The sequence below is a fragment of the Rhineura floridana genome, chromosome 7 (genome assembly GCF_030035675.1).
Source record: "Rhineura floridana isolate rRhiFlo1 chromosome 7, rRhiFlo1.hap2, whole genome shotgun sequence".
NCBI classification, from domain to species: Eukaryota; Metazoa; Chordata; class Lepidosauria; order Squamata; family Rhineuridae; genus Rhineura; species Rhineura floridana.
The window spans coordinates 124,468,707-124,494,211 of NC_084486.1; the positions used below are offsets into that span (position 1 = coordinate 124,468,707).

General features: G+C 39.7%; 1 protein-coding gene and 1 non-coding gene across 8 annotated transcripts in view; one reads left to right on the forward strand and one right to left on the reverse strand.

Annotated features, from left to right (window-relative positions):
- The window catches only part of RSRC1 (arginine and serine rich coiled-coil 1), a 355,437-nt gene extending 332,409 nt beyond the window's left edge, over window positions 1-23,028 (forward strand). For 6 of the 7 annotated variants that reach the window (XM_061637162.1, XM_061637160.1, XM_061637161.1 and 3 more), the window contains 3 exons: window positions 13,640-13,746; window positions 16,462-16,608; window positions 17,572-23,028. In XM_061637162.1, coding sequence (XP_061493146.1) covers window positions 13,640-13,746; window positions 16,462-16,608; window positions 17,572-17,673 — 356 coding nt within the window. In that variant the 3' untranslated portion in view covers window positions 17,674-23,028. The remainder of the gene's footprint in view (window positions 1-13,639; window positions 13,747-16,461; window positions 16,609-17,571) is intronic. The other variant, XM_061637165.1, reaches the window with a different exon arrangement.
- Window positions 15,182-15,338, reverse strand: LOC133389865 (U1 spliceosomal RNA). The gene has a single exon (XR_009764181.1). It is a non-coding gene; the product is annotated as a U1 spliceosomal RNA (small nuclear RNA).
- Window positions 23,029-25,505: the final 2,477 nt, after the last annotated feature.

A 25,505-nucleotide genomic window follows, 5' to 3' on the forward strand; every position in this document is an offset into this window, starting at 1 on the left:
CTGCCATCACAAGCATCGCAAGGTCCCTGATGCAACAAACATCTGCAGACGTCATGCTTCTCGCCAGAACGCTCGGAATGTTCATCTCTACAATCCACATTGTGCCATGGGCTCGAGCTCACACTCGGCCCCTTCAGTGGACTCTGTTGCCTTTTCAAAAGGACATTGCCAGCTCCAACCATCGCAAAGTTCGTTTGAGCCCCGCTCTGCGCCTCTCCTTCTGCTGGTGGACCAAGGTTCAACACCTCTCCAAGGGCACGTCGTTCAGAGAACCCCGCAGAACCGTCGTGACCACAGACGCCAGCCTCATAGGTTGGGGAGCCCACTGCAACTCCCAGTACGTTCAGGGGGTTTGGCCCAATGCAGAGCGATCTCGAAGCATCAACTGGCTGGAACTAAAGGCTGTCCACTTGGCTCTATGTCATTTTCAGTCTCTGTTCCCTTTGCATCATGTGCTCATTCGAACAGACAACACGTGTGTAAAATCACGTTTGAACAGACAGGGGGGCACCAGGTCTCGTCCTCTGCAGGACTTAGCCTCCCTCATCTTTGTCTGGGCAGAACAACATCTACAATCCCTGAAAGCAGAGCACCTCAGAGGGATTTTGAATGTGACAGCAGACTGGCTCAGCAGACAACAGGTCTTCCCGGGAGAATGGAAACTTCATCCAGCCATTTTCCATCGTCTCCAGTGTCGATTCGGCGCCCTCTCAGTCGACCTGTTTGCTTCCAGTCACAATTGCCAGCTTCCAAGGTACTTTGCCCGATACCTGGACTCAACAGCAGAAGCAGTGGATGCTCTGACAACACCGTGGCCAGACGGTCTATTGTACGCCTTTCCCCCCATACCATTGTTAGCCAAAACCTTGAGGAAGGCGCGAACCGAAAGGGCACAGCTGGTTCTGGTAGCACCATTTTGGCCACGCCGACCGTGGTTCTCAGATCTTCTGGCAATGTCAATGATGGATCCTTGGACACTTCCAGTAACGCCAGACCTCCTATCCCAGGGTCCAGTACTGCACCAGGACCCTACTTGGCTCAATCTAACAGCGTGGCGTTTGAACGGAGATACTTGAGGTCAGCTGGACTGTCTGACGCTGTGATTGATATTATTTTGGCCTCGAGAAGACCATCTACCACTCGAATTTATCAACATACCTGGGTGGCTTTCTCCAAGTGGTGTCAGTCCCACCACCATGATCCATCCCAGGCCAATGTGCACCAGGTACTCCAATTTCTCCATAGTGGCTTTATGATGGGACTTCGACCCAACACTCTACGTCGACATGCGTCTACTCTGTCATCCATTCTCTCAGTGTCCTCTCCTGGAGATCATATTTCTTCACATCCGTTCATTAAACGTTTTTTGAGGGGAGTCGCCCTACGCTCTCCGGCTGTTGTCCATCGGTTCCCCTCATGGAGTTTGCCGAAAGTCCTGCAGGCTTTGCAACGCCCTCCGTTTGAACCCATCAGGACTGTGCCCCTACGCATACTGTCCTTCAAGGTCCTGTTTCTGATTGCAATCACATCTGCCAGACGCGTTTCGGAGTTGGGCGCATTGTCTTCTGCTAGACACCTCTGCGTCTTCCATAAGGACTCTGTTGTGCTGAAGACTGACCCTTCCTTTCGTCCCAAGGTCGATTCAGTTTTTCATTGCAACCAGGACATTGTTTTACCTTCCTTTTGCCCGAATCCTACCCATCCTCTCGAGAAGGCTTGGCATTCGTTGGATGTCCGGAGGGCTCTCAAGACCTACCTGTCTAGGACCCAAGAGATTCGACGAACGGAGTCTCTGTTTGTATCCTTTCATCCAGGGTCTATGGGGCATAAAGTATCCAATCCTACCTTATCCCGTTGGTTAAGGGCATGCATTACCTTAGCATATGAGTCCCTGAAGCTGCCAGTTCCTGCTAGTATAACAGCTCATTCTACTAGGTCAGCTGCCACTTCGGCTGCTTTTGCTACTAATGCTCCTGTTGCCGATATTTGTAGGGCCGCAGTCTGGTCTTCCCCACACTCATTTATAAGACATTATAAAATTGATCGTTATGCCTCTGCTGATGCTTCTTTTGGCAGACGAGTGTTGCAACAGGTTCTTAATGAGGATTAACATGTGGGTGGTCCCTCCCTATATGGGTTGCTTTGGTACATCCCACAGTGATGGCCCACTTCCTATGGAAAATGTACCATTGGTCTCACCTGAAAGGTGATTTTCATAGGAAGGGGCCATCACGACCCTCCCAGTTGGAGGATGACTAGTGATTTTATCAATGGGTTACATGTTATTGTTTCCATATTATATTTAAATGTAAGAGTGAAGTCAAGACCTTTAGTTCTGTTATGTTATGTAGTTAGGTTAGAGTCATGTTGTTATGCATGTGACTATTATGTTATTTTCCTGGCGGGCCTGTTGGCCTTGTTCTTGTATTTTTAGATATCTCTTTTAGACTCGCTACGAATGAACTGGAGAGTGGGAGGGGCATGACGCCCCTAGTCTTGACTTCAAAAACATTCTTGCCTTCGCACGATAGGTGGAACTATCCCCACAGTGATGGCCCCTTCCTATGAAAATCACCTTTCAGGTGAGACCAATGGTACATTTTCTCTCCCGTCCACACACACACAATTAGACTTGAAATTAATCTTGAAAACAGCTTCTGTTGGTGTTTTTTTCCTGTGCCTAATTGTCAAGCGGGGGGCCCAGCACATGTGAGGTGAAGGTTAACCCTTCCCTCGTTAGCTGCAACCCCCATTGAAAATGCCACCATGCAACAAATAGGCTTTTAAAAAGCTTCCATCAGCACCAATGGAAGCTTTTAAAAAACACTCTAGTTGCTAGGGAGGACAGAGAGGAGGTTCCCCACCCCTGCATTAAGATGTGTAGTGATTATTCTATAAATTTGTTCTCTCTAGTAGGTGAATTTAATCAAAACAGAGGCTGCTAAATGTGACCCCATATAACTTGGTGACCAACTCCCATACGATCCCTACACTCAGCTAACATCCTCTTTATTGCATCCTCTCTTGGTCAAGTATAAATAACAGATACATGTAGAGATGCCTTCTGGGTGGCTGTTATCTGTTTTCTGGAATTCTTTCCTCTCTGGGTTGTCCAGATCCTAAGTTTGGACATTTTTCAAAAATTATGTAAGTAAATTTGACTTAGGTAGGCAGCTTATGGTGAAGTGAGGTGTTATATAGTTTTTGCAAGTATGTTGTTAAAATATTTTATAATTTTAAATTGTTCCAATTTATCTCAGGTCCTGCTTGTGGGCTTCCCCCAGGCACCTGGTTGGCCACTGTGAGAACAGGATGCTGGACTAGATGGGCCACTGGCCTGATCCAGCAGGCTGTTCTTATGTTCTTATCTCGAGTTTAGGACCATTTAAGCAACACATTTTACTTTGTACTTCCATTCTACCCAAAGTTGTATTCTGATACAAGAACATATTTCTCTGTAGATTAATCTAACAGGACTTTGTATTATGAGATCAGTGAAATGATTGTCTCCTTGGCAGCTGTTACATATGTCACATAATTTTTATCGGTTCTTCCATTTCTGGCTTTCCTTTCTCATTGTTTCCCACTTGTGAATAACAAATTTAAGTTTACATAGTTCCTCATATTGCAAGGGATGTTTCTGATCCCAAACTTTCCTCCTTAGATATGAAGTTCATGTTCATTTGCTATTACAGCTTTTGTCAGCCTTTGAAGGTTTCTTACCAAGAATCTTGGATATGCACCTTCTAACTTGAGGTGGATAGGATGGGCTGAAGCCAAGAGTGAACTGCACTATTTTTGTAGAATACAGGGATGTCACATGAAGATCAGACAAAATCCTTATTAAGAGAATTTGTATCAGCAAAGGAAAAGCTTGATATTGTTCAGATTTGTTCTGTTATAACCATCTACTCTGTAACTGATCTTTGTTTTCAGCTATTTGGTGTACCATCTTTTTATGACATCTGTAAACTTCACAAATGCAGCCTTCTATACTTTTTTTTTAATGACATTGGAATCTGGTACACAAGTGGTGGGATGAATGCCTAAGACAAAATTTTGTTTTAACATGACTGTAATCCATTAAGTACAAATTGATTTTTGCCTAGTGCCAGCCATTTTTAATCAGAATATCAAATACTGGATTACTTATATTCTGTAAGATTATCCTGGTGGACTACATTTAGATTATTTATTTATTATTTGATTTATATCCCGCCCTTCCTCCCAGCAGGAGCCCAGGGCGGCAAAGATTAGTTTCATGTGTCATACAAAACTTGTGGTAATGTCAGTTTTAATTGTATTTATTGTATTTGCCACCCTGGGCTCCTACTGGGAGAAAGGGTGGAATATAAATTTAATAAACAAATAAATTCATAGGATTTCTTGCCCGTCCTTCACCATAAGGGCCCAGGGCGGATTACAACTTGTATAATAATACAGTATTGAAATCAGTTAAAACAACTGTACTACCTGAATGCATAGCATATTTTGCTATTTGAGGCAAAGGCCCCCAAATTTCAGTCGAGCTAGAAGATAATGAATCCATGATCCATGGTGGTTCAGCGTACATGCAAGTGATACATGCAAGTGTCAAGAATGAGGCGCAGCAAAAGGAAAGCTCCCAAATGAGCGTTTGCATTTAAGAGAACTTAACAGGTCTGCAGTACAAGGAAAACATTGAGCATGTTAACTCCTTATCTGTAAGAAATTACAGATTTTAGATTTTTTTTCTCTCTCTCTCTTCAGTGACTGGCAGAAGCTCTTTAGAGTCCCAAGCAGAATTGTTTCCCATTACCTCGTATCTGACCAGAGATGTCAAGGATTGAAGCTGGAGCTTTCTGTATGCAAAGCATATGCTCTGTCTTTGAGCTATGGTTTTCTCCACCCGAGATCTGTCTATTTAATGTTTGCTTTATTTAAATTAAATAATAAACAAACCTTACACATATACAATGTTATCAGAACCTTTCTGTATTTCAGTGTGTATGCCAATATAAAGAAAAAATGCAGTAACTATTGGGAAATGAGCCACTGTTATTTTTAAAAAAACAACATATTTTTCAATTTGTTCATCTGCATGAACAAGATCAAATGGACTCTAGGTGATTCTTTTCTGTAACCTCTATTAGAAAGGAAATATTACAAATAACAGCAAAGATAATTATGTAACATGAAGCAAGCCTTTGAATCTACATATTAACTGTATCCTAACCATTTCTTCAGAGTTTTAAGTGCTGTAGACATGAGTAACCTTTTAGGCAGATAATGAGATTGTAGTTTACTTTTCTCATTTTTAAAGATGAATCGGTTCTAGAACTAAAACGAACACAAACCCTAAAAACATGTTTTTAAAATCCACAAGTGTTAGACCATCATACCTCTCAAAAACTATACAAGAAACTAAAACAAGAGCCTTTATTGTGCATATTTTGTGATCCACACAGATTCTGTTCTGTCTGCTGGGATCCCAGCTATAAGCTCTTAGTAGTGTGGGAAGATCAAAAATTCATTGAGCCCATTTGGGGTCATGGCACAGAGTAGTTGTTTTGTTGTTATGCTACAACCACCACAACAACATTTATATCCCACATTTCCTCCAAGGAGCTCAAGATGACATACATGGTTCTCCCCTTCCCTGTGAGGTGGGTTAGGCTGAGAGGCAGTGACTGGCCCAAGGTGACCCAGTGAGCTTCATGTCTGAGTGGAAATTTGAACTCTAGTCTCCCAGGTCATAGTCCAACACCCTACCCATTACACTACCCTGGCTAGTAGTTACTCTGTATCACTTATTAAATGTTTTTATAGTAAGAGTGAAAATATCATTTCTACTATTATTGAAATTAATTGTGATATATTTGAAATTTATAAACTGTACATTGATTCAGTGTGATTGAATATTTGCTTATCTGCTTACTATAGATTTTCTTGATGAATGGCCTGAACTTCATTGAGTTTTTGTTGAATTCTTATATAGCTCTGTCTGCATCCTTCTGCAAACTATCCTTGCTAGCAGTTGGAATTATATATATATTTATGGTACATCTAGAAGCACAATATACTTCTATGTAGTTCCTCATGATGTATCGTTATGTGGGTTAAAATAAAAGCATAATCTTGTACCTCATCTTGTCACATGGCAATTCATGTTCTTGTGGAACATATACTCCTGTCTAGAGTAATATCTTCTAAAAGGTTCATTTGATCTTTACTGCATATGTGTAGTAAATGAGTAGCATGAAAAAGTGTGTCTGCACAGTTGCTGCATTTCTTATTATGATAAATTATAAGTGAAAGGCTCCGAAAGCTTGTTGCCTAATTTATCTAATACTAGCTTCCCATATATTTGATTATAAGTGGGATGCTTTTCACATTTATGCTTATTTAATGTTAACAAAATGTTTTTCACAGGTAGAGCTGAGGACTGAAGGTCCATTTATTGTGGGGATTTCACCAGGAAGGGGCAGTGCATTTTTACATGCTCTGTGTAGCCCCTTCTCATGGTATGCCAGGACACCTAGCATTGGATGGTGATGGTCTGATTTTGCCTTTATCTCAGTCATGTGCCCAAGTGCACACTTCACATTTTCCTGGAGGAGGGAATGGCAGTTATTCCAGTTATTCACGTATTTGGAGGGGGGGATAACAGTATGCGCTATTGAAATTAATGAGAACCACTGAGAATCATAGCTGCTCCTATCTGAATAACCTATCATTTAGTTCCTTGGCATATATATTTATAATCTGACCCCTTTTAATGATTTTTCTTTGTGTACTTGTATTCTCTTTCTATCTATCTACGTATCTGACTACAATGTATAGTCTGTGTATTATTTATTGGTAATATGCCACATACTTTATATGTGTTATATACCCATGCCAGGTGGACGTACTATATAAAGTTTTTTTGGACTGTGGAGATATAAAAGATAGAAGAAGCTAGTAATTGCCTTTAAGATCAGAGCACAAAGCATTACCTTGGATTTTACAAGGCCAGCCAGCAACAAAAGAGCAGTAATTTATGAGCTCAGTGTAAAAGAATAGCATAATTGCATTAAAAATTAATGCTAATGAACACTAAAATGGAGAAGGTGGTTATGATGAAAGTTTGTATTCATCTTCTCTGGTTTGAATGATGGCTAGTGGCTTGATTAATGGCTTAATTTCTATCAATTAGCGGGGGGAAATCTCCTACGAGACAAGGGTAACTTGAGCATTGAATTACATATCGTGCTTTTGTGTGCTGAGAAAAGAGCTGAGTATCTCTGATATTAGCCACAGTGACAAATGTGGTGTGCCCCACAATGTCTGCATTAGCTCTCCTGACAGGCTGGTTGTGTGCGGTTATGGGGTGTTTGGAGATGGCTGGCAGACAACATTCACTGGCAAGTTCCTGAGAAACCTACAGCTCTTCCATCTAGAATTTTAATTAGAGTCAATAAGAATTCAAGAATTAAAATGGACAGCTAGCAGCAACAGCAGTCTGGCTTGTTCATGTGCTCCAAGATGAAACTTTCTTCAGTTTCTCTCTGAAAATGCAGCAATCATGATGCGGCTTTCAGGATATTGATGTTCTCTACTATTTTATTCAATGAATTTTTAAATCTTTCTTTATAATTGTATGTCTTTTTATTTATATACAGGTTTAATGTTCGGAAAACACTAAGTTAACATTAGTACAACTTAATCATTTAGCTAAAAGAGAAGTACATTTATCTAGTACAGAAAGGAACTCCCTTGCAACAGTCCATAGATAATGATGAAATTGATTTCATAGAATCATAGGATAGCAGAGTTGGCAGGGGCCTATAAAGCCATCAAGTCCAACCCCCTGCTCAATGCAGGAATCCAAATCAAAGCATTTCCCACAGATGGCTGTCCAGCTGCCTCTTGAATGCCTCCAGTGTCGGAGAGCCCACTACCTCCCTAGGTAATTGATTCCATTGTTGTATGGCTCTAACAGTTAGGAAGTTTTTCCTGATGTTCAGTCAAAATCTGGCTTCCTGCAACTTGAGCCCATTATTCCGTGTCCTGCATTCTGGGACGATCGAGAAGAGATCCCAGCCCTCCTCTGTGTGACAACCTTTCATGTACTTGAAGAGTGCTATCATATGTCTCCTTAGTCTTCTCTTCTCCAGGCTAAACATGCCCAGTTCTTTTAGTCTCTTCTCATATTACCTGCCGTTCAGTAACAGGTCCCAGATCAGGTTACAACAATTTTCAATTCAATGTTAAAAACAGTTAAAACAAATTACAGTCACTGGAATAGGGTGGGTCCTGAAAACATCTATCTGAGGTGTTAAAGGCCAAGGTACAGAGGGGCGTCTTCAGCATATGGCAGAAACTATATAACTGGAGTGTATTCAACTAAGTTCTACTCAGAGTAAACCCACTGAAATTCATTGACCTATGATGCCCATTAATTTTAATGGATCTACATAAAAAACAGCAACAGTTTGAACAGCAAGAGATGGCTTTGGCTAAATCCCCATCGCCATCATCCTTGTGTACTTTAGCTGTGCTTACCTATGGCACTGAGAGAAAGTAGTGAGCAACTGAGATGAGTAAGGGAAGGGCTGCAGTATCAAATCCCATCTTGTTGTTCACACTGAAAGGGAACTTGCCTCAGTCTTGGTTTATGCAGGAGTTGGTCAATGGGTTGGGCCATTGTTGATGGCCCTTCTGTTGTTGCTCAGTTGAAAATATCTTGCTTTTTGCTTCCTCAGATATTTCTTGGCATGGGGCAGAAACCTGGAGAAGAAGAAAATGGCCTCATGCTAAGATTCCGCAACCTGTGACATTTCTTCCTCACCCCATCCTCTGCACTGAGTGTGCCCCTCCCATTACTCTTTGTGTCCCATGTTGCCTGGACATTCAGTCATCCTCCCCTTCAGTCAGTCTGTCACACTGCAAAAACTCCTCAGATTATCCCATTACTTTCGGGGTGGGTGGAAGGTGAAAAAAAGCTTATTTGGCTGAATTTTGGGAGATACAATGACTTAAAACAATCTTGGACAAAGATTTGTAATAGATCTGACAAAATATCATTGTTCAGAACAGAATGGCACTGGACTTTTTTTTGCAAGTGTGCAAAATCCAAAAGTAATTAAAGAAGTCCTAAAAAAATGGGATACTCTCTCCCCTCCTCCATGTATTCTCATAGAAAATATTATCTGACTTGGTCATTTGGTTTAAAGACTGCATGCTTCATTTTCTATTATATGTGCAATCTTAAGTGGTCATGTATAGCTGGCACATGAATTATAAATACATTCAAGCACAAAACAGGAATAGGAACCTAGAGTTTGTGAACCTAGTTCCTGGGCCGTCGAGAAATGTCAAACAGCAGAGAAACACCACCATTCTTCTGTGTTTGTGCACACGTGGTCATGACTTTTTCCCTTCCCTGTATTCTTTGTTAGTCGCCATATTAAACAAGAGACAAGCTGGAAGAAAAAGGGAAGGGAATTTTTTCTGCTGAAACAAGTAATAAGTATTGGTACGGTTGAAGCAGGGAAGAGGATGGTAACAGACAGAAATCCAAATCCACTTCAAGGTACATGTGGTATCTTTACCACGTCAGATCCCAAGTCCAACTTGGTTCAGTCTATGCCACAGATTGCCCTGGCAATGCAGTGGTACCAAAAAGTAGGATGTAAGTTGTTCTCTGTACCATATCACTTCTGTTATGTCAATAATTTCTCATATTTCCACTTCAGTTACATCATCTGAATTAAGAGGATGAGAAATTGCCAGAATGTACACACTCTCTTTATATGCTGAACTTATTTTGATGCTTACCAATGATTTTTTTAATGCAATTTTTCCTTTACAGTTTCCAGAGAGGTGAGTGTGTTAGTTTGTTGCACCAAAAACAAGAGTCTTGTGGCATCTTAGACTAACAAAATTTGTGGTTTACATACATACACACAAATGGTAGTGAGGGGAATATTAAACAGTGAGATGAGAGAGAAAGGAGATGCAGAAAGTTCAGTGGCAATTGCATTATTATTAAGAAAGACCATTCTCAAAGCAGTGTTAGTGATAACACAAATATTCTGACATTGGTAAGCTAATTAACACATGTAATGTGATAAAAGCCCATTATCCCAATTCAAGCCATAGAAGACAGAATTGAGTGGCTTGAAAAAAATGGAATTTACTGGTTTCATTTTTCAGTTTCCTTTTAAAGTTCCTTTGTTCAGCTATTTCAGAAGTCCACAAAAGCTTATGCTGTAATAACGTTGCTAGTCTTTAAGGTGCCACAAGATTCTTTGTGGGATTTTTTTTCATTTTGCAAACCTATAGTTTGGGATCAGTTCAGCTGTCAGAAAATTATCTGATGCCTAATTTGACATGCTATTTTTGTAACATTTAAATAGTGGTTCACAAAATACACAGTTTTCTATAATTTTGTGTTGTTATATAGATTTTGGGTTTGGGGTTTTAAAAGAAATATTGGCCCTTCTGCCGCCTTCTAATTGTGCTTGAGCTAATTATGCTTGTAAACTTTAATTGCTGCTTCCCATACCCTGTTAGCCACTGAAAATGCCGTCCTTTTGTTTATAGGAACAGTATGTACATTAAAGATATTTACAATAAGGTTTACAAAAATAAATTTCATTAACATAGATATTCTCAAGTCACTATAAAAGGAATCACAGTCTCAAAAAACAACTTTTTTTTTTTTTTAAAGTAAGTTATATTTTAGATACTTAAGGCAAGGCCTCTGAAGCCCTTGTTATTTGTTGTGGTTTAAGTGGTAATACAATGCCACCTGCTGTTTTCAGGAGGTTACTACTACAACATGATTGTGTTGACTTTCAGATACAATATAGGTCTATGTGAGCAGACACATTGAAATTAAAGCTTATCACATAAAGGTCTTGCCAAGCCTCCTGCATAACTGTATTGACAGTTTCCTATGTATGCATATTTCTCCTAGTTTTCCTGCCCCCATTAGATAAAAGGATCAAAGCTACTAGGAGCAAGCTTAATTGTAATTCTTATAGAAGGAATGATTTATGTATGAAAAATGGCATCAACAGTCTCTGATACAGATAGTTCTGTATTTTCAGTCTGACCAGAGTGAAAGGACTTGCTGTCCAATGAGTTAGTATTGATTTTTTTTGTCTCTACCCTCTTAGCTTTCTGACTCCATTATTTTTGATTTTACTATGAAATATATATCCTTTCTACTGACATCTGACAAACACTATATGGAAGTCATTTTATATACCAATAATGTGTTTGTCAACAATATTGTAGACTAATGGATAGAGCTTCCTTCCAGTCCATTTTTATCCAGTTAAAGTCACTGAAGTAATTCTGGAAAACATTCTGTGATTTTGTTTATCATGAGGAACGTCCCCACATTGTGAATGTCATTCACATTAGAGCACTCACAAATAGCAAAGGTCATACCATGTGTATTCATGGTTTTCCCACTGAATGTTTAAATTGCAAGAAACAGTTGGTTTGTCAAATGTAATGTATACATGGTGTATGTACTTTTTTCTACATAGATGTGATATGTCATTGGTGTAGGAAAATCATGCGTGAAACAGCCTGCAGACACACATATGCCTGAGAATCCAGGGCATGAATGTATCTGGCTTTTTGATTATGCATGGTCACAAAATCTTGATACCATTTCCATCAGAGGAGTGACTGACAAGGCCATATAGCAGTTTATCAATGAGAGAGAAAGGGCAGCATGTGACCTTAATGACGCTGTTGTAGATACTTAATGCTAAATAAGCTGACATTATGCCAGTAGCAATGGCAGCATTCAGTGAATACATAAGCACATAGTGAGCCAGCTGACCTAGTCTTCTGTGTCTGATTCTGTGCAGTAGTTTGAGAGGTACGTATAGATGAGCAGAGCTCAATTTATTTCCATTGCTTTTTATGCCAGCATTATTTTTTTTCATGTTTCCTTGGCTCTTTGACTGACAAAAAGCAGATTTAAATTATATAATGTACAATACTGTTGTGCCTGACTCTGAACAAACATAGCTTTTACATGTAATAAAACTTATATGTATTGTTTGTCCATATAAATAAATACTGAAATACTTTCCTGGATAAGAGTTGATGTGCTTAGACCTATATAGGGCTGACATTTTAAAGGGAAGGGTGCTTAAAATACATATAGCCCCCAACATAGCTTCGGACTGTCCAGAGACCTTTCTCAACCCAGGAAATATCACAGACCGATGTGTTCCCTAGGGTGTGCTGTAATACAGCTGTTATCTGAATACACTTTCTGTCATGGGATGAGTTCTATTTGGTTTCTTACTGTGCACAGTACTTGTGTTTCTGATGAATCTTTTCGTTGTCGGTATATATTTGCCTCATCTTACTAATTTCATTTCTAACGAAAGAGGAAAAAATGCAGCATTCATATTTATTAGACTGAAGCTCAAAGGAAACAAGTGAGTCTGTAAAATGATTTTTTTCTAATTCGAGCACATTCTTCAACCTTTTCAATTGTCATATTGATTTTTTTTTTCAAATGCTGCATAAAAGCACTGTTAGAATATTAAAATAGTTTACATGAATGCTGTAAGGATACAGAGAACTGCTTTTGGGATGCAATGGGCTCTGCACAGAATCACCTATCATGGTATAGGAGTGATTCTCAGTGTGGTAGTTAGACTTCCTTGAGAAGCTTGAACCATGACCATGTTGGAAGTGGGGCAAGAGCAACTCCTGTTTTGTTCTTTTGTTTAAGCTCCAGAAGGAAGATAGAGCTAGGGTCCTCCAGATGGATAAGCTTTGTTTACCTTTTACCTGTGATGCTCTGACTGACTTCCTTCTGTCGCTAGACTGTGATGCCTTTAGGGAAGCTTACCTGCCCCTCCTCCTTCTGCCCTTTCCATTCCTTTGTCCTCCGGCTGACCAGGAGAGAGGAGACTCCCTTTGTCTCTGCTCTCTCTCCAAGCATGGGGCTGACTCCTACACCTGGGAGTTATGCCTCCAACTTAGCTAGTTAGTTAGAACTAGGTATGCCTTTTCTATCTACTATGTGTTTCTATAAATAATGTAGCTTTTCTTATTTTACTAAGTCTTCAGTCTCAGTGATGCTGATGCAGGGTAAAAGCCTGCTTTCTTAGGCAAACGCACGCACACGCTGGCACACTCGCATTTCAACATCTGCTGTTACTCTCTGCTGCTGTGCTGCTGCTTTTAAATGAAATTAAGCAACACAACTACACACAGCGCAACAGACCAGTTGTTGGGTGAGCTTTTTATTGAGTCAAGATACAAAACACCAAGTCTCTTCTCCTTTCTGGCATTACAATGAACTTTTGGGTTGGGGTGAGAGCGGGCACTTTATCTGTACTCATTACAACAGGAATCCAACTCTTGATTGACAGATACTTTGTCAGCAGTGGCATCCTGTTTGTACCTGGTGTAAATGGCAAACATTTCCATTTCATTGTCCAAGGATTTGCTTTACCCTTCCCATCCATTTTTCTCTGAACAAAATACGAATAATTTCTCCTTGGCAGAGCCATCGTTCACCTTAAGAGTTTTCCATTTCTTGAGCAGAAGAAATTCTTTAGAGCGATATTTCACAGTGCTGATCTTAAACTTATGCTAAACCATACTGACATTACACCCTTTTCTGTAGACCAAACCAGCCTCGTAGAGCAAGTGAAACGAGTGAAAGAAATTGAAGCAATTGAAAATGACTCCTTTGTTCCACAGACATTCAGATCAAGCAAAGAAGTCAAAAAGGTAAGTTTTCAATCTTCTTTCTTTGCATAGAGCCCCTTGTGAGCTTGTGCAAAATGGGTGCATTAATGCAGTTGACATTGTCATTGACATTGACTGATCATACTGGTAATCCTAATCCCAATAATCAGAAATCAGGCATATGTGGATCCCATATAATCAAGTAATGCAAGTTTTGTCAATAATATATATTTTTCTAGTAGCAGCAGAACACAAATACTGTTATAAATATCGACATTTCTGACACAATGACTTTATTTTATAAATTGCAATACAAATGATTAAGTCTTTGGTTTAGGTACAGAGAAATACAAGGTTGTTTGTTCCGTATGAGGGCTTTTTGTCTTCCCCCTTCCAGTGGCCACAGCCTGGGAGGTGCCTCTCCCCAATCAGGGTCATCTGGAGCAACATAGATTATGATATGAGAAGCTACCAGCAGACCAAATCAAACCACTACCACCCCGACATCAATGCACACTTGTGCTTCTCTGAAACCAAACAAATGTATTTATGAATATCTGTTTATAAGTTTGTTTGTTTATTTATTATTTGATTTATATCCCGCCCTTCCTCCCAGCAGGAGCCCAGGGTAACAAACAAAAGCACCAAAAATACTTTTAATCATAAAAACAGACTTTAAAATACATTAAAGCAAAATATCTTTAAAAACATTTTTTTTAAAAGCTTTCAAGACATCTTTTAAAAAAAGGTTAAAAACATATTGTTTTTAAAAAAAGGTTTAAAAAGATATTAAAAAGCAATTCCAACACAGAAGCAGACTGGGATAAGGTCTCCACTTGAAAGGCTTGCTGAAAGAGGAAGATCTTCAATAGGCACCAAAAAGATAACAGAGATGTGTTTCCAAATACAGGTGACACAGCTCTGAAGCAGTAACAGTTACACAGATGTTTTAGTTGATTAAAGGAGGGAGCTCTCTGACACTAGATTTGTGGGTGTGGGAGTGGGTTGAACAAGCTATCTTTTGAGGCATTCTTCAATTGCTATTTTTTCTAATACTGAAATTAAACTCTGTGTCAGGAAATGCGTGCCACCTGTCACGTGAAGAGAGTCAGTGAAGATGCATACACTTTGTGATGTTTACTAAATTAGCTGATAAGTACTGTGTATATCAGATTTTTTTTTAAATGTCTCCTGCAGTTTTTCATAGGTTCGAAAGAACATGTTTCTCAAGTGGCACTAGGGCACCACCAAGTGGGTTGTTATCCACCAGCAGCTTGAAGAGGCAGGAAAAAAATCAGAGCTCCAGGTTGCTTCTGGGAAACTCCTTCCTCTGGAGCCTCACTTTGTTTTTTCTACCTCACTTGAACAGGTTGTTTCGCTACTATTCTTCTGGCCATTTGGACTCTTGAATCCTTAGAAGGCTGCGAGTGAGTCTTGCACGCTTGTGGAAGCGTGTGGATGTCCACCTTGTGGTATGACAGATGTTGTCTGACTACCTGACTACCACAAATTAGGCAGTCGAGTTGTCCGCATCTGGGGAAATTGCAGGGTTCAGCACACCTAGAGTGCAAGGGATGAGCCTCGTCCTGGGAAAATCTCCTTCATGATCAAGTTATCTCCCCTACCAGAGGGACAGTCTTGATTTAAGGCAGCTTCCTATGTTAGGAATGCATTTCCTATGTGTTGGAAAATGAAATGTGTAGTTGTCTTCAGAACTTCTGCAGAAGCATTATTGTTTCAGTTGGAACATAGTATCATGTCCCTTCAGTTGGCGCTTGGCAGTTTTCGCTATTTATTTATTAAAATTTATTTATTAAATTTATTAGTCGCCCATCTGGCTGGTTCCCCAGCCACTCTGGGTGATGCACAACATAAAACATACAATTCACATTAAAACCTTAAAATTCCAACAGTAACACTAAAACCTAACCCACCCCAAAGGCCTGCCTGAAGAGCCAGGTTTTCAAGGTCCGGCGGAAACTCATTATGGAGGGGGCATGGCGTATGTCATTTGGGAGGGAATTCCATAGAGTTGGTACCATGATTGAAAAAGCCCTCTTCCTAGTTCTCACCAGTCTAGCTGATTTAACTGGTGGGATGGAGAGGAGGTCTTTTGAGGCTGATCTTGTTGGGCAGCAACACTGATGATGCTGGAGGCACTCCTTCAGATAGACTGGGCTGAAACCGTGCAGGGTTTTAAAGGTCAAAACCAACACCTTGAATTGGGCCCGGAAAGCAACTGGTAACCAGTGCAACTCCTTCAGCACTGAAGTAATGCTATATAAGTCTTATAAGGCATCCTATATTATAAGGCACCCTTGCTGCAAATAGATATATTAGTTTGTGAGCCCTTGGAAAACATTTATTTTTATCTTTTTATTTTGTTTCACAAGAGAAATGCACAAATACTGTATTTGTGACAATTGTTTTGAGAAAATGGGAGCCTATAAATATAAATGAAATTCCAAGTCAAAACTAGAAAAAGTACTAGAATCCAAAAAGTTCAGAAGCCGCAGGTGGCTTTTGCCCAGTCCATAGTTCCAGTTTCCAAGGCAACCTGGTACTTCCATGTGTCCAGTAAAATAGGTTCAATGGGTCAATATAGGCATACTTTTTAACAAGAGGAATTGTTATTGTTCAGCAGATTCTCCCTGATTGTCAGTCTAGTGTCACAATACAATGGTATTCTCAGACTACTCAAAGCAGAATTAATATGGCTATAAATATTATGAATTTTATTCTCACCCCTGCAATTAGGCAATAGAACTTGCTGAGGTCAAGAATGAACCTGCAACAGCAGAAGTGGGAAATGCTGTTCTGACTACTACTGAAAAAGAAACAGTGACTGGAATTATTCCTACTACTATCAAATATCAAGATGAAAACTCACTAGCCCATCCTAATGTAAGTAGGGTGCTACTTATTAGAATAGTCTTTCTCTAACAAAGTTCATATGGAGGAGGAGAGATCATACAGAGGGGGAGAGATGAGGTGATGTTATCTGTGTATTCATATGTACATACCGTTTCACAAAATATTTAATACTAGAACTCATAGCATGAGCATACTTGTATAAATGTGGGAATCTAGTAGAGTGACAGAACAAAGCTGTATTTCTCATTTGTTTTATTTATTTTCAGATGTGTGAGCTTTGTGTGAGAGGGTTGAGAGGGTGGGGAACCAACTTTACTTCTCAAATTCACTTACATTCCAGAGGGTGTACACTGTTTTTAAAAAAGGTATTCTGACAATTGCATCCATTTATCAATGAAATGTTTTGTCAGATACATTATGGCACTACAGATGTGATGCCCACATGCTCTCATTTTAATTAAGCCCGGCCACATTTCCCTTGGTCATTGTATGCATCAAAAAATATAGAAATCTGTCATTCATACAGAAAGCATTTATTCTACCAAGCCATGTAAATGATGCTTTAATATTGGGGGAAGTACCTATCTTCCAGAACTTCCTTTCTAATTAGGTTCAGGGTATTCTTCACTTGCTACAGCAGAGATCTTTGCAAATCTAGGGAGATGCATGAAGGATTCAGCAATGTGACATAGGGTTAATTTATAAACAGAGGTGCCAGAACTCAAAATTACCTAGTTTATGTGTCTAGTGATTGTGGTTACACACTTGGCGAGGGACAGATATTTGGTATATGCTTAGCACACTGATGCAAATTAAGCCACAGTTTGACAGATGCTAAAAATCCTAACGTTGATGAGGGCATCTCAGTGTATGTCTCCCACTGCAGTACTGATTGCTTGAGGTTTCTTGCAATGAATTCATGGGGTATTTCCAATACTCTCAAATGTCAGCAAGATATCCATATAAGTTATATCAGTTTTCCTTGTCTTACAGCTGTTTGTTGACAAAGCAGAAGCTGAAGAAAGATGGTTCCAGAGGCTGATTGCTCTTCGACAAGAGAGGCTAATGGGCAGCCCCGTGGCCTGGGTGAATTAAATAGCCTACAGAATTTCACTGTCTTCTGTGCGATAAAATCCCAGTGGTAAAATTGGAGGAGTGTCCAAGTAAACATGGTCTTTAAGGAAAGAAACATTTTAACCTTGCCTCTATGCAAGGCCAATATTGTTTTAACTGAGTACTGTAATGACATAACTGTACATATCTGAATGGCTGGTGCTTGCATCATAAGCGTAGAATGAGGGCTGGATGAGAAGGAGCATTGGACGTTCTGCCAAGGCACTGCAAATAGGGAATGGTGCCTTATTGTCCCAAGGGCAGCTGAGAGATCTTGGCTGTGTTTTGACAGAATTCACTCCTGTTAGAAAGAACTTACAGGGTTTGTTTTCTCAGTCCATCTCCCTAGGGCTATCAACTGTAATACAAGTTCTTTATAATTCAGAATTGAAAGATACCCAGAATGAGACATCTCTTATTATCAAAGGCTTTAAAATGTATACCTCTCTTCCACAACAGAAGCAAGCAAGTCTGAGCTTTTCTGTTCTTTGACTATCTTTATTAAAATGTAAGCATATGCTTTGCAGTCTGTGCTACAAATTACTCTGAATACAGGATACCAATGAATAGAGGGAAAGAGAAGTGATCATTTGGTCTTTTGCGCAGTTTTCAGTCTTAAATTATATTCAGTGTGTAGCAATGTGGATGCAATGATAAGGTATTAAGATACTATTTAATAGCTCTGTGCTCTAAAAATGAAACATGCCACTGCAGTCTATGCCACTTTCCCCATTGATGCTTGGTCACCAGAAAAGTCTAGATATGGAACTCCTTGATAAGAATTGGGAGACACTTGTATAGGAAAGGCATCCAGGATCTCTAAACTACACAATAAGAATGTAATTTTATAAAGTATATGTTGCTAAGGACTTGAGGTTCTTTAAACATGGAGTATTTTCTGCTATGTGTTCTTCAGTCTACAATCTGAGTTATATTTGGATATTTTTAGATCACTAGTGGCAGACTAAGTCATGTTAAAAACGCTGCCAACTGCCACTAAACAAAAGAAGGATTAACATTAGTTGATAAAGCAACCATCCCTGTTTTGTGGTGTCCGCTTTTTGTACACATACTGGCTGAGATTCAAAGTGCCATGTATGGCATTTTACACATGTGCAAGGGCATTTCAGTTTCTCCTCCCAGTGGTAGCCGCCCCCCCAAAGCCCTAGATTGGAGGGGTCTCTGGAGCAGCACCCTAATGGGTGAGAGGGATTGCTGTTGGAAGTGGAGATTGGCCATTAACTTCCCCATGTGCACAGGGAATTGTTTTGCACATATTTGCAGGTGTCTGGATCCACTGCTTTTGTCCTATCATAAATAACTTTCTCATGTGCACAGAAGAGCTGAACTAGATCTTAAACTATGCACAAAAGGGGTTATGTATATGTATACACTGTTTTATCATGCCTTATCGTCTGGGGGGACAGGAAGATCTACAGCTTTCATAGCCGAGTAATAAACCTTACTGTGCAAAAGCTTTAATTGGTTTAGCTTTTCAGACTAATATTGTTTGTGACTTTTAGGAAATTAATGCACTGAATTCGTCAAGGTGTAGTTGTGAGATTTTGAGGACATGATTTAATGCAACAAGTTAAGTGATTATATATGAAGTCTTTCTCCACCCCCCTCAATTCATGTTCAAAAGGTTATTTACTAGAGGTTATATCCAATGTTAATCCTACTCAGACTAAACTTGATGAATTTAATGGGCATGACTAACTTTGGTCAATTAATTTCAGTGGGTCTACTCAAGCTTAGTTGGATACAACCTTAGATATATTTCAACTATAAAATAAAATAAAAGGATAGAATGTCAAGTAAAAAACTTATTTTCTGTCAAACAGATGCTCAAAAAATCAGTACAATATTCAGAAGGAGATACCCAAAGGCTTATGATTGATGATGTATTTTCACTGAAGTAAAAAAAAGTAAACTTCATTCCCCATTAGAAAATACTGGCTAGATTTTAAGATACTCAGTTGCTAGGTGGGCATAGAAAACAAATCAATAAAGTTATTTAGTATTGTGAGTACACTTGCTCATGCAGGTCATATTATGCACTCCTAATCTTCCCAGCCAGCGCAGGGTACTAGATTATATCTATATCTTCTCCCATACATTGCAGGCACAAGTTACATTAATTCTTGAAGCATCATATTGTCAACCAAACTTTGCTTCATCTCTTAAAATATGTTCTTATATGAAAGATGAGTAGAAAGCTGAAAGAGAGAAATTTCTTTATTAATATAACCAATTGAATCATACGTAGTCCTATTTTCATTTATTTATATACTAGTTTAATCCTATCAGTAGTCTGTATTGTATATGTATATGGTGTGCAGTGTTTTTCTCAATTGTTTTTCCAATAGAAAGATGAAGTCATTCTATGTGTCCTACTTTTCAAAATGCTATCTACTGGTATAGAGTGTGATCAGTGAACTGAAATCTGAAAAGGGGGTTATGCATATTTCCACTCCTTCCCAAAGGATCAGAGCAGGTTGCATCAGGGGTTTCCAAACAGTGATCTTCAAGCTTCATTCAGGTGGCCCATGGCATGGCTGTGGATTTGTGGTGAAAGAATGGAAGATCGCACATCCATCACATTAAATATTCATATTGGTTTTAATTGTATTTTCATTGCTTCCTTGATTCCTAATATTCTAGTTTAGTATATTACAATTTGAATTCTATGGAAGCAATATAATATACTTCAAAAGCAGACAGCATCTAGCACAACACATCTGCTACAACAGGTGGAAAAATCATTAAGCGGTCTGCCAAGACCCTCAGCATTTTTCAGGTGGTCTGTGGGGGAAAAAAGATTGGGAATCACTGGGTTACATTTTGTATAAAGTAACTATAAAAAAACAAAAACTCTTCATTTTAATATTATAAAAACAGCCGTTTAACCAAATATGAGTTTGGTCTATTGTGTTAAAATATACTGGAGTGATCCAAACTCACATATTTCTTTAAATATTTGCCTTCTCTATCAAAACCAGATGTGACTCTTAGTCAGCCCTAGCACCAGATCCCCTTGCACAGACAGCTGCATGCATAGACTAGATCCTAGCTCAACCCCCCCCACACACACACACACAAACACAAAAGAGACACAAAAATATAAAACTAGTATGCCTTGGGGATACCAAAGAATGAACAGAACAACCTGAGTTCATTCTCTATTAACGTCACTGGGGTTCAGTCATAGGTCCATTCAATCTTCTCTCTCTTTCATTGTTTCCCTAAAATATGCATTTTTATAAATTTTGGTGTGCACTTTTTGGGACCAGATCTACCTCACAAAATCTGGAGAAGTGCATAATCCAACTGATTTGTGTGTTCCAATCTGCAAGCAACTTCAGGAGCATCAAATCAGGTTTAATTAAAAAAAAAACACTATAAAAAGCAGACCAAACAAATTTCTCCTCCATCTCTAAAGATATATTTTGCCCTTCTAGTAGTCAATGCCTCCCAATATCATGATGAACCTGTCCCAAACAAAATTCAGTATGTATCTTTTCCATCTGTCCTGAAACCAATTCCTCTTATAGCCTTAGAGGCACCTGCTTGATCATATGGAGCCTCTCCCACTCTTTCTATTGTTTCTGTTTTGCCAACTAAATATAGCATTAGAAATAGCTACAAACAGTACTCAAAACAAGGGGAGATTCACCATGCTATTTGAAAACGTTTCAGGAGAGGTAATAGAAAAAGAACACATTTTCTCTTTCTCTAGAAACTTTCTTCCTGCTATATAGCAAGAAAACTCTTGTTTGAGCTTGAATTCCAGAGGTGGAATAAGAAAAGCAGCTGTAACTTTGATGCAACTGCTCCAGCAAGAAAGGAACATATCACAAAACTGCAAGACTGTAGTATGCCTTCAGGCATATGCTTTCAAAGAATATTGGGGATGCTGTCAAAGGAGAAATCATGTCTTTATGTCAAAGGTATTTTGTGGTTCCAAATTGTGACTGAGCATTTTGAGCTTTTTATTTCAGCTCTATATTTCATATACAGCTGGTATAGCACAGTGGGGAGGAGAGCCTGGCTGGGAGTCCAGAGTCTGTGAGTTCAAATCCCTGCCCGTGTCTCCTGGGTGTAAAGGGCCAGCTAAAGATCACCCCACAGTGAGCGGCTCAGGGGTTACATGCCCTGCCACCTGTGCAGCCGTGGGCAAGCTGCAGAGTCCCAAGGAGCCCAGTTGCCCCCCAGCTGGCAGTTGCGGACAAGGCAGGGGCTGGCTTGTGCAGCTGTGGCAAGCTGAGCAGGCCCTAGCCAGCTGGGGAGGACTAGCCTCAGAGGGAGGCAATGCTACACCCCCTCTGAATACTGCTTACCATGAAAACCCTATTCATAGGGTCGCCATAAGTCGGGATCGACTTGAAGGCAGTCTATTTTCATATTTCATATAGTGCCATAAAACCTCATTTCAGACTGACTACTAGTCATGATGGCTATGCACAGCTTCCAGGATCAGCCAGCATGTATCTGAATACAAGGGAACAACAGTGCAAGATCTAGTGCTCTCATGTCCTATTTTTGGACTTATCATAGGCATCTAGTTGGCCGCTGTTGGAATCAGGATGCTCCGCTTAATTAGTCTTTTGGTCTGATCCAGCAGGGATTGGACCTTCCTGTATTCTTGCATTCTTAAATCAACACATCTTATGCTAAATACAGCCCATTAAACATTCTGATTCTCCATCTTTGAAGTGAATTGTATTTACCCTAAAAGTATGGTCCAGTTGTGTTAGGGGGCTTGCTCAGAGCAGGATGACCACATTACCATTATTACATATCTCTCCTATGGATCCAGTCACTGTAATTTAGGAAATGTGTATATTTTCCGGTGGTCCCCTAATGGAATCCAACGTATTAGGCTACCTTCAGTCATTGTCAGGGCTTGAGCCATATATAGCTGTAGAGTGGGAGCAAAAAGCCAAATCACATAAGAGCCAGGAAGACTATTGCTGTCTAGTCAAAGTCATAGCTAGACAGGAAACTTTTCATCGCCCTTCCTGTTAGAGAGCCAAAGGTCAACCTCCAGTACTGGAAACTCTTTGCTACTCAAATAGATGCTCCAAACTGCTGCCCTGGTGGCTCTTCATTCTATGCACAGAGCTGTGGGTTTCAAGAGGGTTCCCCAGCAACTTTAGCAGTGGTGTATCCTGCCATATATTATTTATTATTGTTTGTTTGTTTGTTTGTTTTGGATTACATCAGAGCAGAGCATATGACTGATAGGCAACATTGTTTTCCTTTGCTATTTTTTTTCCAGATAGTACTGCATTTAGCAGTCTCAGTAGTTAAGAAACTAGGTTCTAAAAAACAAAAATAAAAAATGTCTGCTCTATATTAATGCTCAAACTCTTCATTTGTCTCCTGATTGTTGATGTATTTTCTTCATAAGCTTCCTCTTCCAGTGACCTTGCTGCCAGCTTCATCTACTGCTGGCTTTAAGAAAGGCTCCTGCAGGCAGCTGTTTGCTGGACTCTGTGTGAAAATGGGACTTCTGTTGATTTGTTGAGTTGGTAGACAAGCAGAGTCAAAGTGCTGGCAGGTAGGCAGAGCCAGTCTGAATTTCTCTCCTTTCCTCCAGCCACAGTGGAGATTCCAGAAGTGTTACCACCTCAGTAACCACTACCATCCCACAAGTACAACAGATTTTGGACCAAGTCTTACTTTGTCTGCAAAATCACCCCTTCCCAATGGGAACACAGTATGGTTTATATGAAGCAGGTAAACCAGAAGGCTGTCTATATGTGTAATAGTGTTCTCTTTAGAGACGGGGTATCTGTTTCAGTAGTCTGATAAGAGACCAGGTTGCCAACAAGATTTTCTAGGGCCTGCACAAGTGTGTGTGTGGATTGGGCCCTCCAATTCACTTGCAAAAGAGGCCACAGATTTGCATACAATTTGCATATACTTTGTGTCATACACAGATCTGTCCTCTTTTGCAGGTGGAGTGGATGACCCAAAAATAGTGGCTACATGTGAAATAAAATGTCTGACAATGTGAACAGGTGAAACTTTTCCCATAATAATAATTTGTATTATTGTTAAATTTATTACCTGCCCTTCACCAACAGGTCCCAGGGCAGGTTATAACAGTTTAACATTCAGTGTTAAAAACAATTAAAACAAAATACAATCACAGGAATAGGGTGGGAATAATTGTGTTTCCGTACGAGAAAAAATTTGACCTGTTTAATTTTTGCCTGCCGTACAGCTGTTAAGGGCACAACAACCTTGTTTTCCTCATTGCAAACCCTTAATCAAAGCCTATGCTATGCTACAAACCTGTACCCTCTTACCTGGGTACCCATTAAACACAAGGAGACTTACTTCTGAGTAGACATGCATACAATTTTACTGTAAGTTAGCTATACAGTGAATTCTTAATGAGTGCTTGGTCTTTAGCTCCTACACAGCAGGAAACATGCCTAAGCCTCTTTGTAAAGTTTTCATATTTTACATTTGCTATTTGAGAGTGGGGAAAATGTTCTTTAACATCCACTGTGCAGTTGTATTTGTCGAAAATGGCTTCTGGGGAGTATCTGATCTCAAATGAATTCATCACAGGAAAGACACATCCTGGTTGCTAGGAAAATAGGAAGGGCAAACTACAGAAATTACAAGGATTAGCGAATGAGAAGCAGAAAAAGGACACTGAAGAAGAGGGGAAACAGCAATTTGTTAGGATCCCAGGGATTCCAGTCATCTGGTGTCCAAACTACTCAAGAATCAGTCACAGCTTTAACTTTATCAATTGGCTAAAACACAAAGGAGAGGGCAGCCAGGCTGGCTCATCTCACAGAAATTGCTTAGAAGGCTACCTGCATATTTTGCTTCATAACTTTCTTTCAAGGAGGGCTAGATATACTTTTTTTTAAAGAAGTCTTAGAGTCGGGGCCCCGCTACCTATGGGCCCAATACCAGGGCAACCATTGGATTGTGAAACACCAACCCAAATTGTGTTTGCATTTTGACAAATTTATAGGGCGGTACAATATCTCAGAGAGGAGGTCTGGTCTCCTGCTCCCCTGGTGCATTCACTATAGCTACCCAATTTCCCTGCGTTTTAAAGTTTGATAGAAATATCTGTGCGCTACAGGTACGTTCTTAAACCGCAAGGGTTTTTTTTGTCTTATTAGTGAATATAGCATAGTGTTTAAAGCAGTCCATGAATCTGGCCATGCCAGAAGCTCTTTTTTGTCTTTATTGGAGAACTTCTTAACACTTTTTAAAAAAGAAAACAAACAAGGAATCTTGGGGCCAAGTTATAAAACCAAACTGATGTGCTAGAAACTACCAAGCCCCATTATACAGTGATGTGTAAGATGGGTTGTGACCTATGCTTGCAAAGTCAGCCTAGATACTTTCATTCATAATGTGTCAATATGGCCATGTGAATTGGCCATCATTGTGAAACAGGGTTGAACTCTTCTGCAATAAATCATGCTAAAATCTTAAAACAATTTTAAAAAAACATTTATTTTACACTGTGTGGTTATTGACATGATGGCTATGGAAGTCATTGCTCTCTGTTAACCTAATGAAGTTGTTTCAGTACCATTGTAGACAAATATCTCCTTTAAAGAACAACAGAAATGTTCCAATGCAAGAACTTGCTTTATAGATTTGTAACGTTATTAATATTTTCTGAGAGGTACATCACAGGCTGCTGGCCTTTGACACAGTATAAAAGATTTTTGTTGCCGTGACTGCAGTATATAAGCATTATTTATTTACTCGTAAATTATTGATGATCCTCTAATTCATGTGTGATGGGAGGAAGTAAGTCTGTGAGT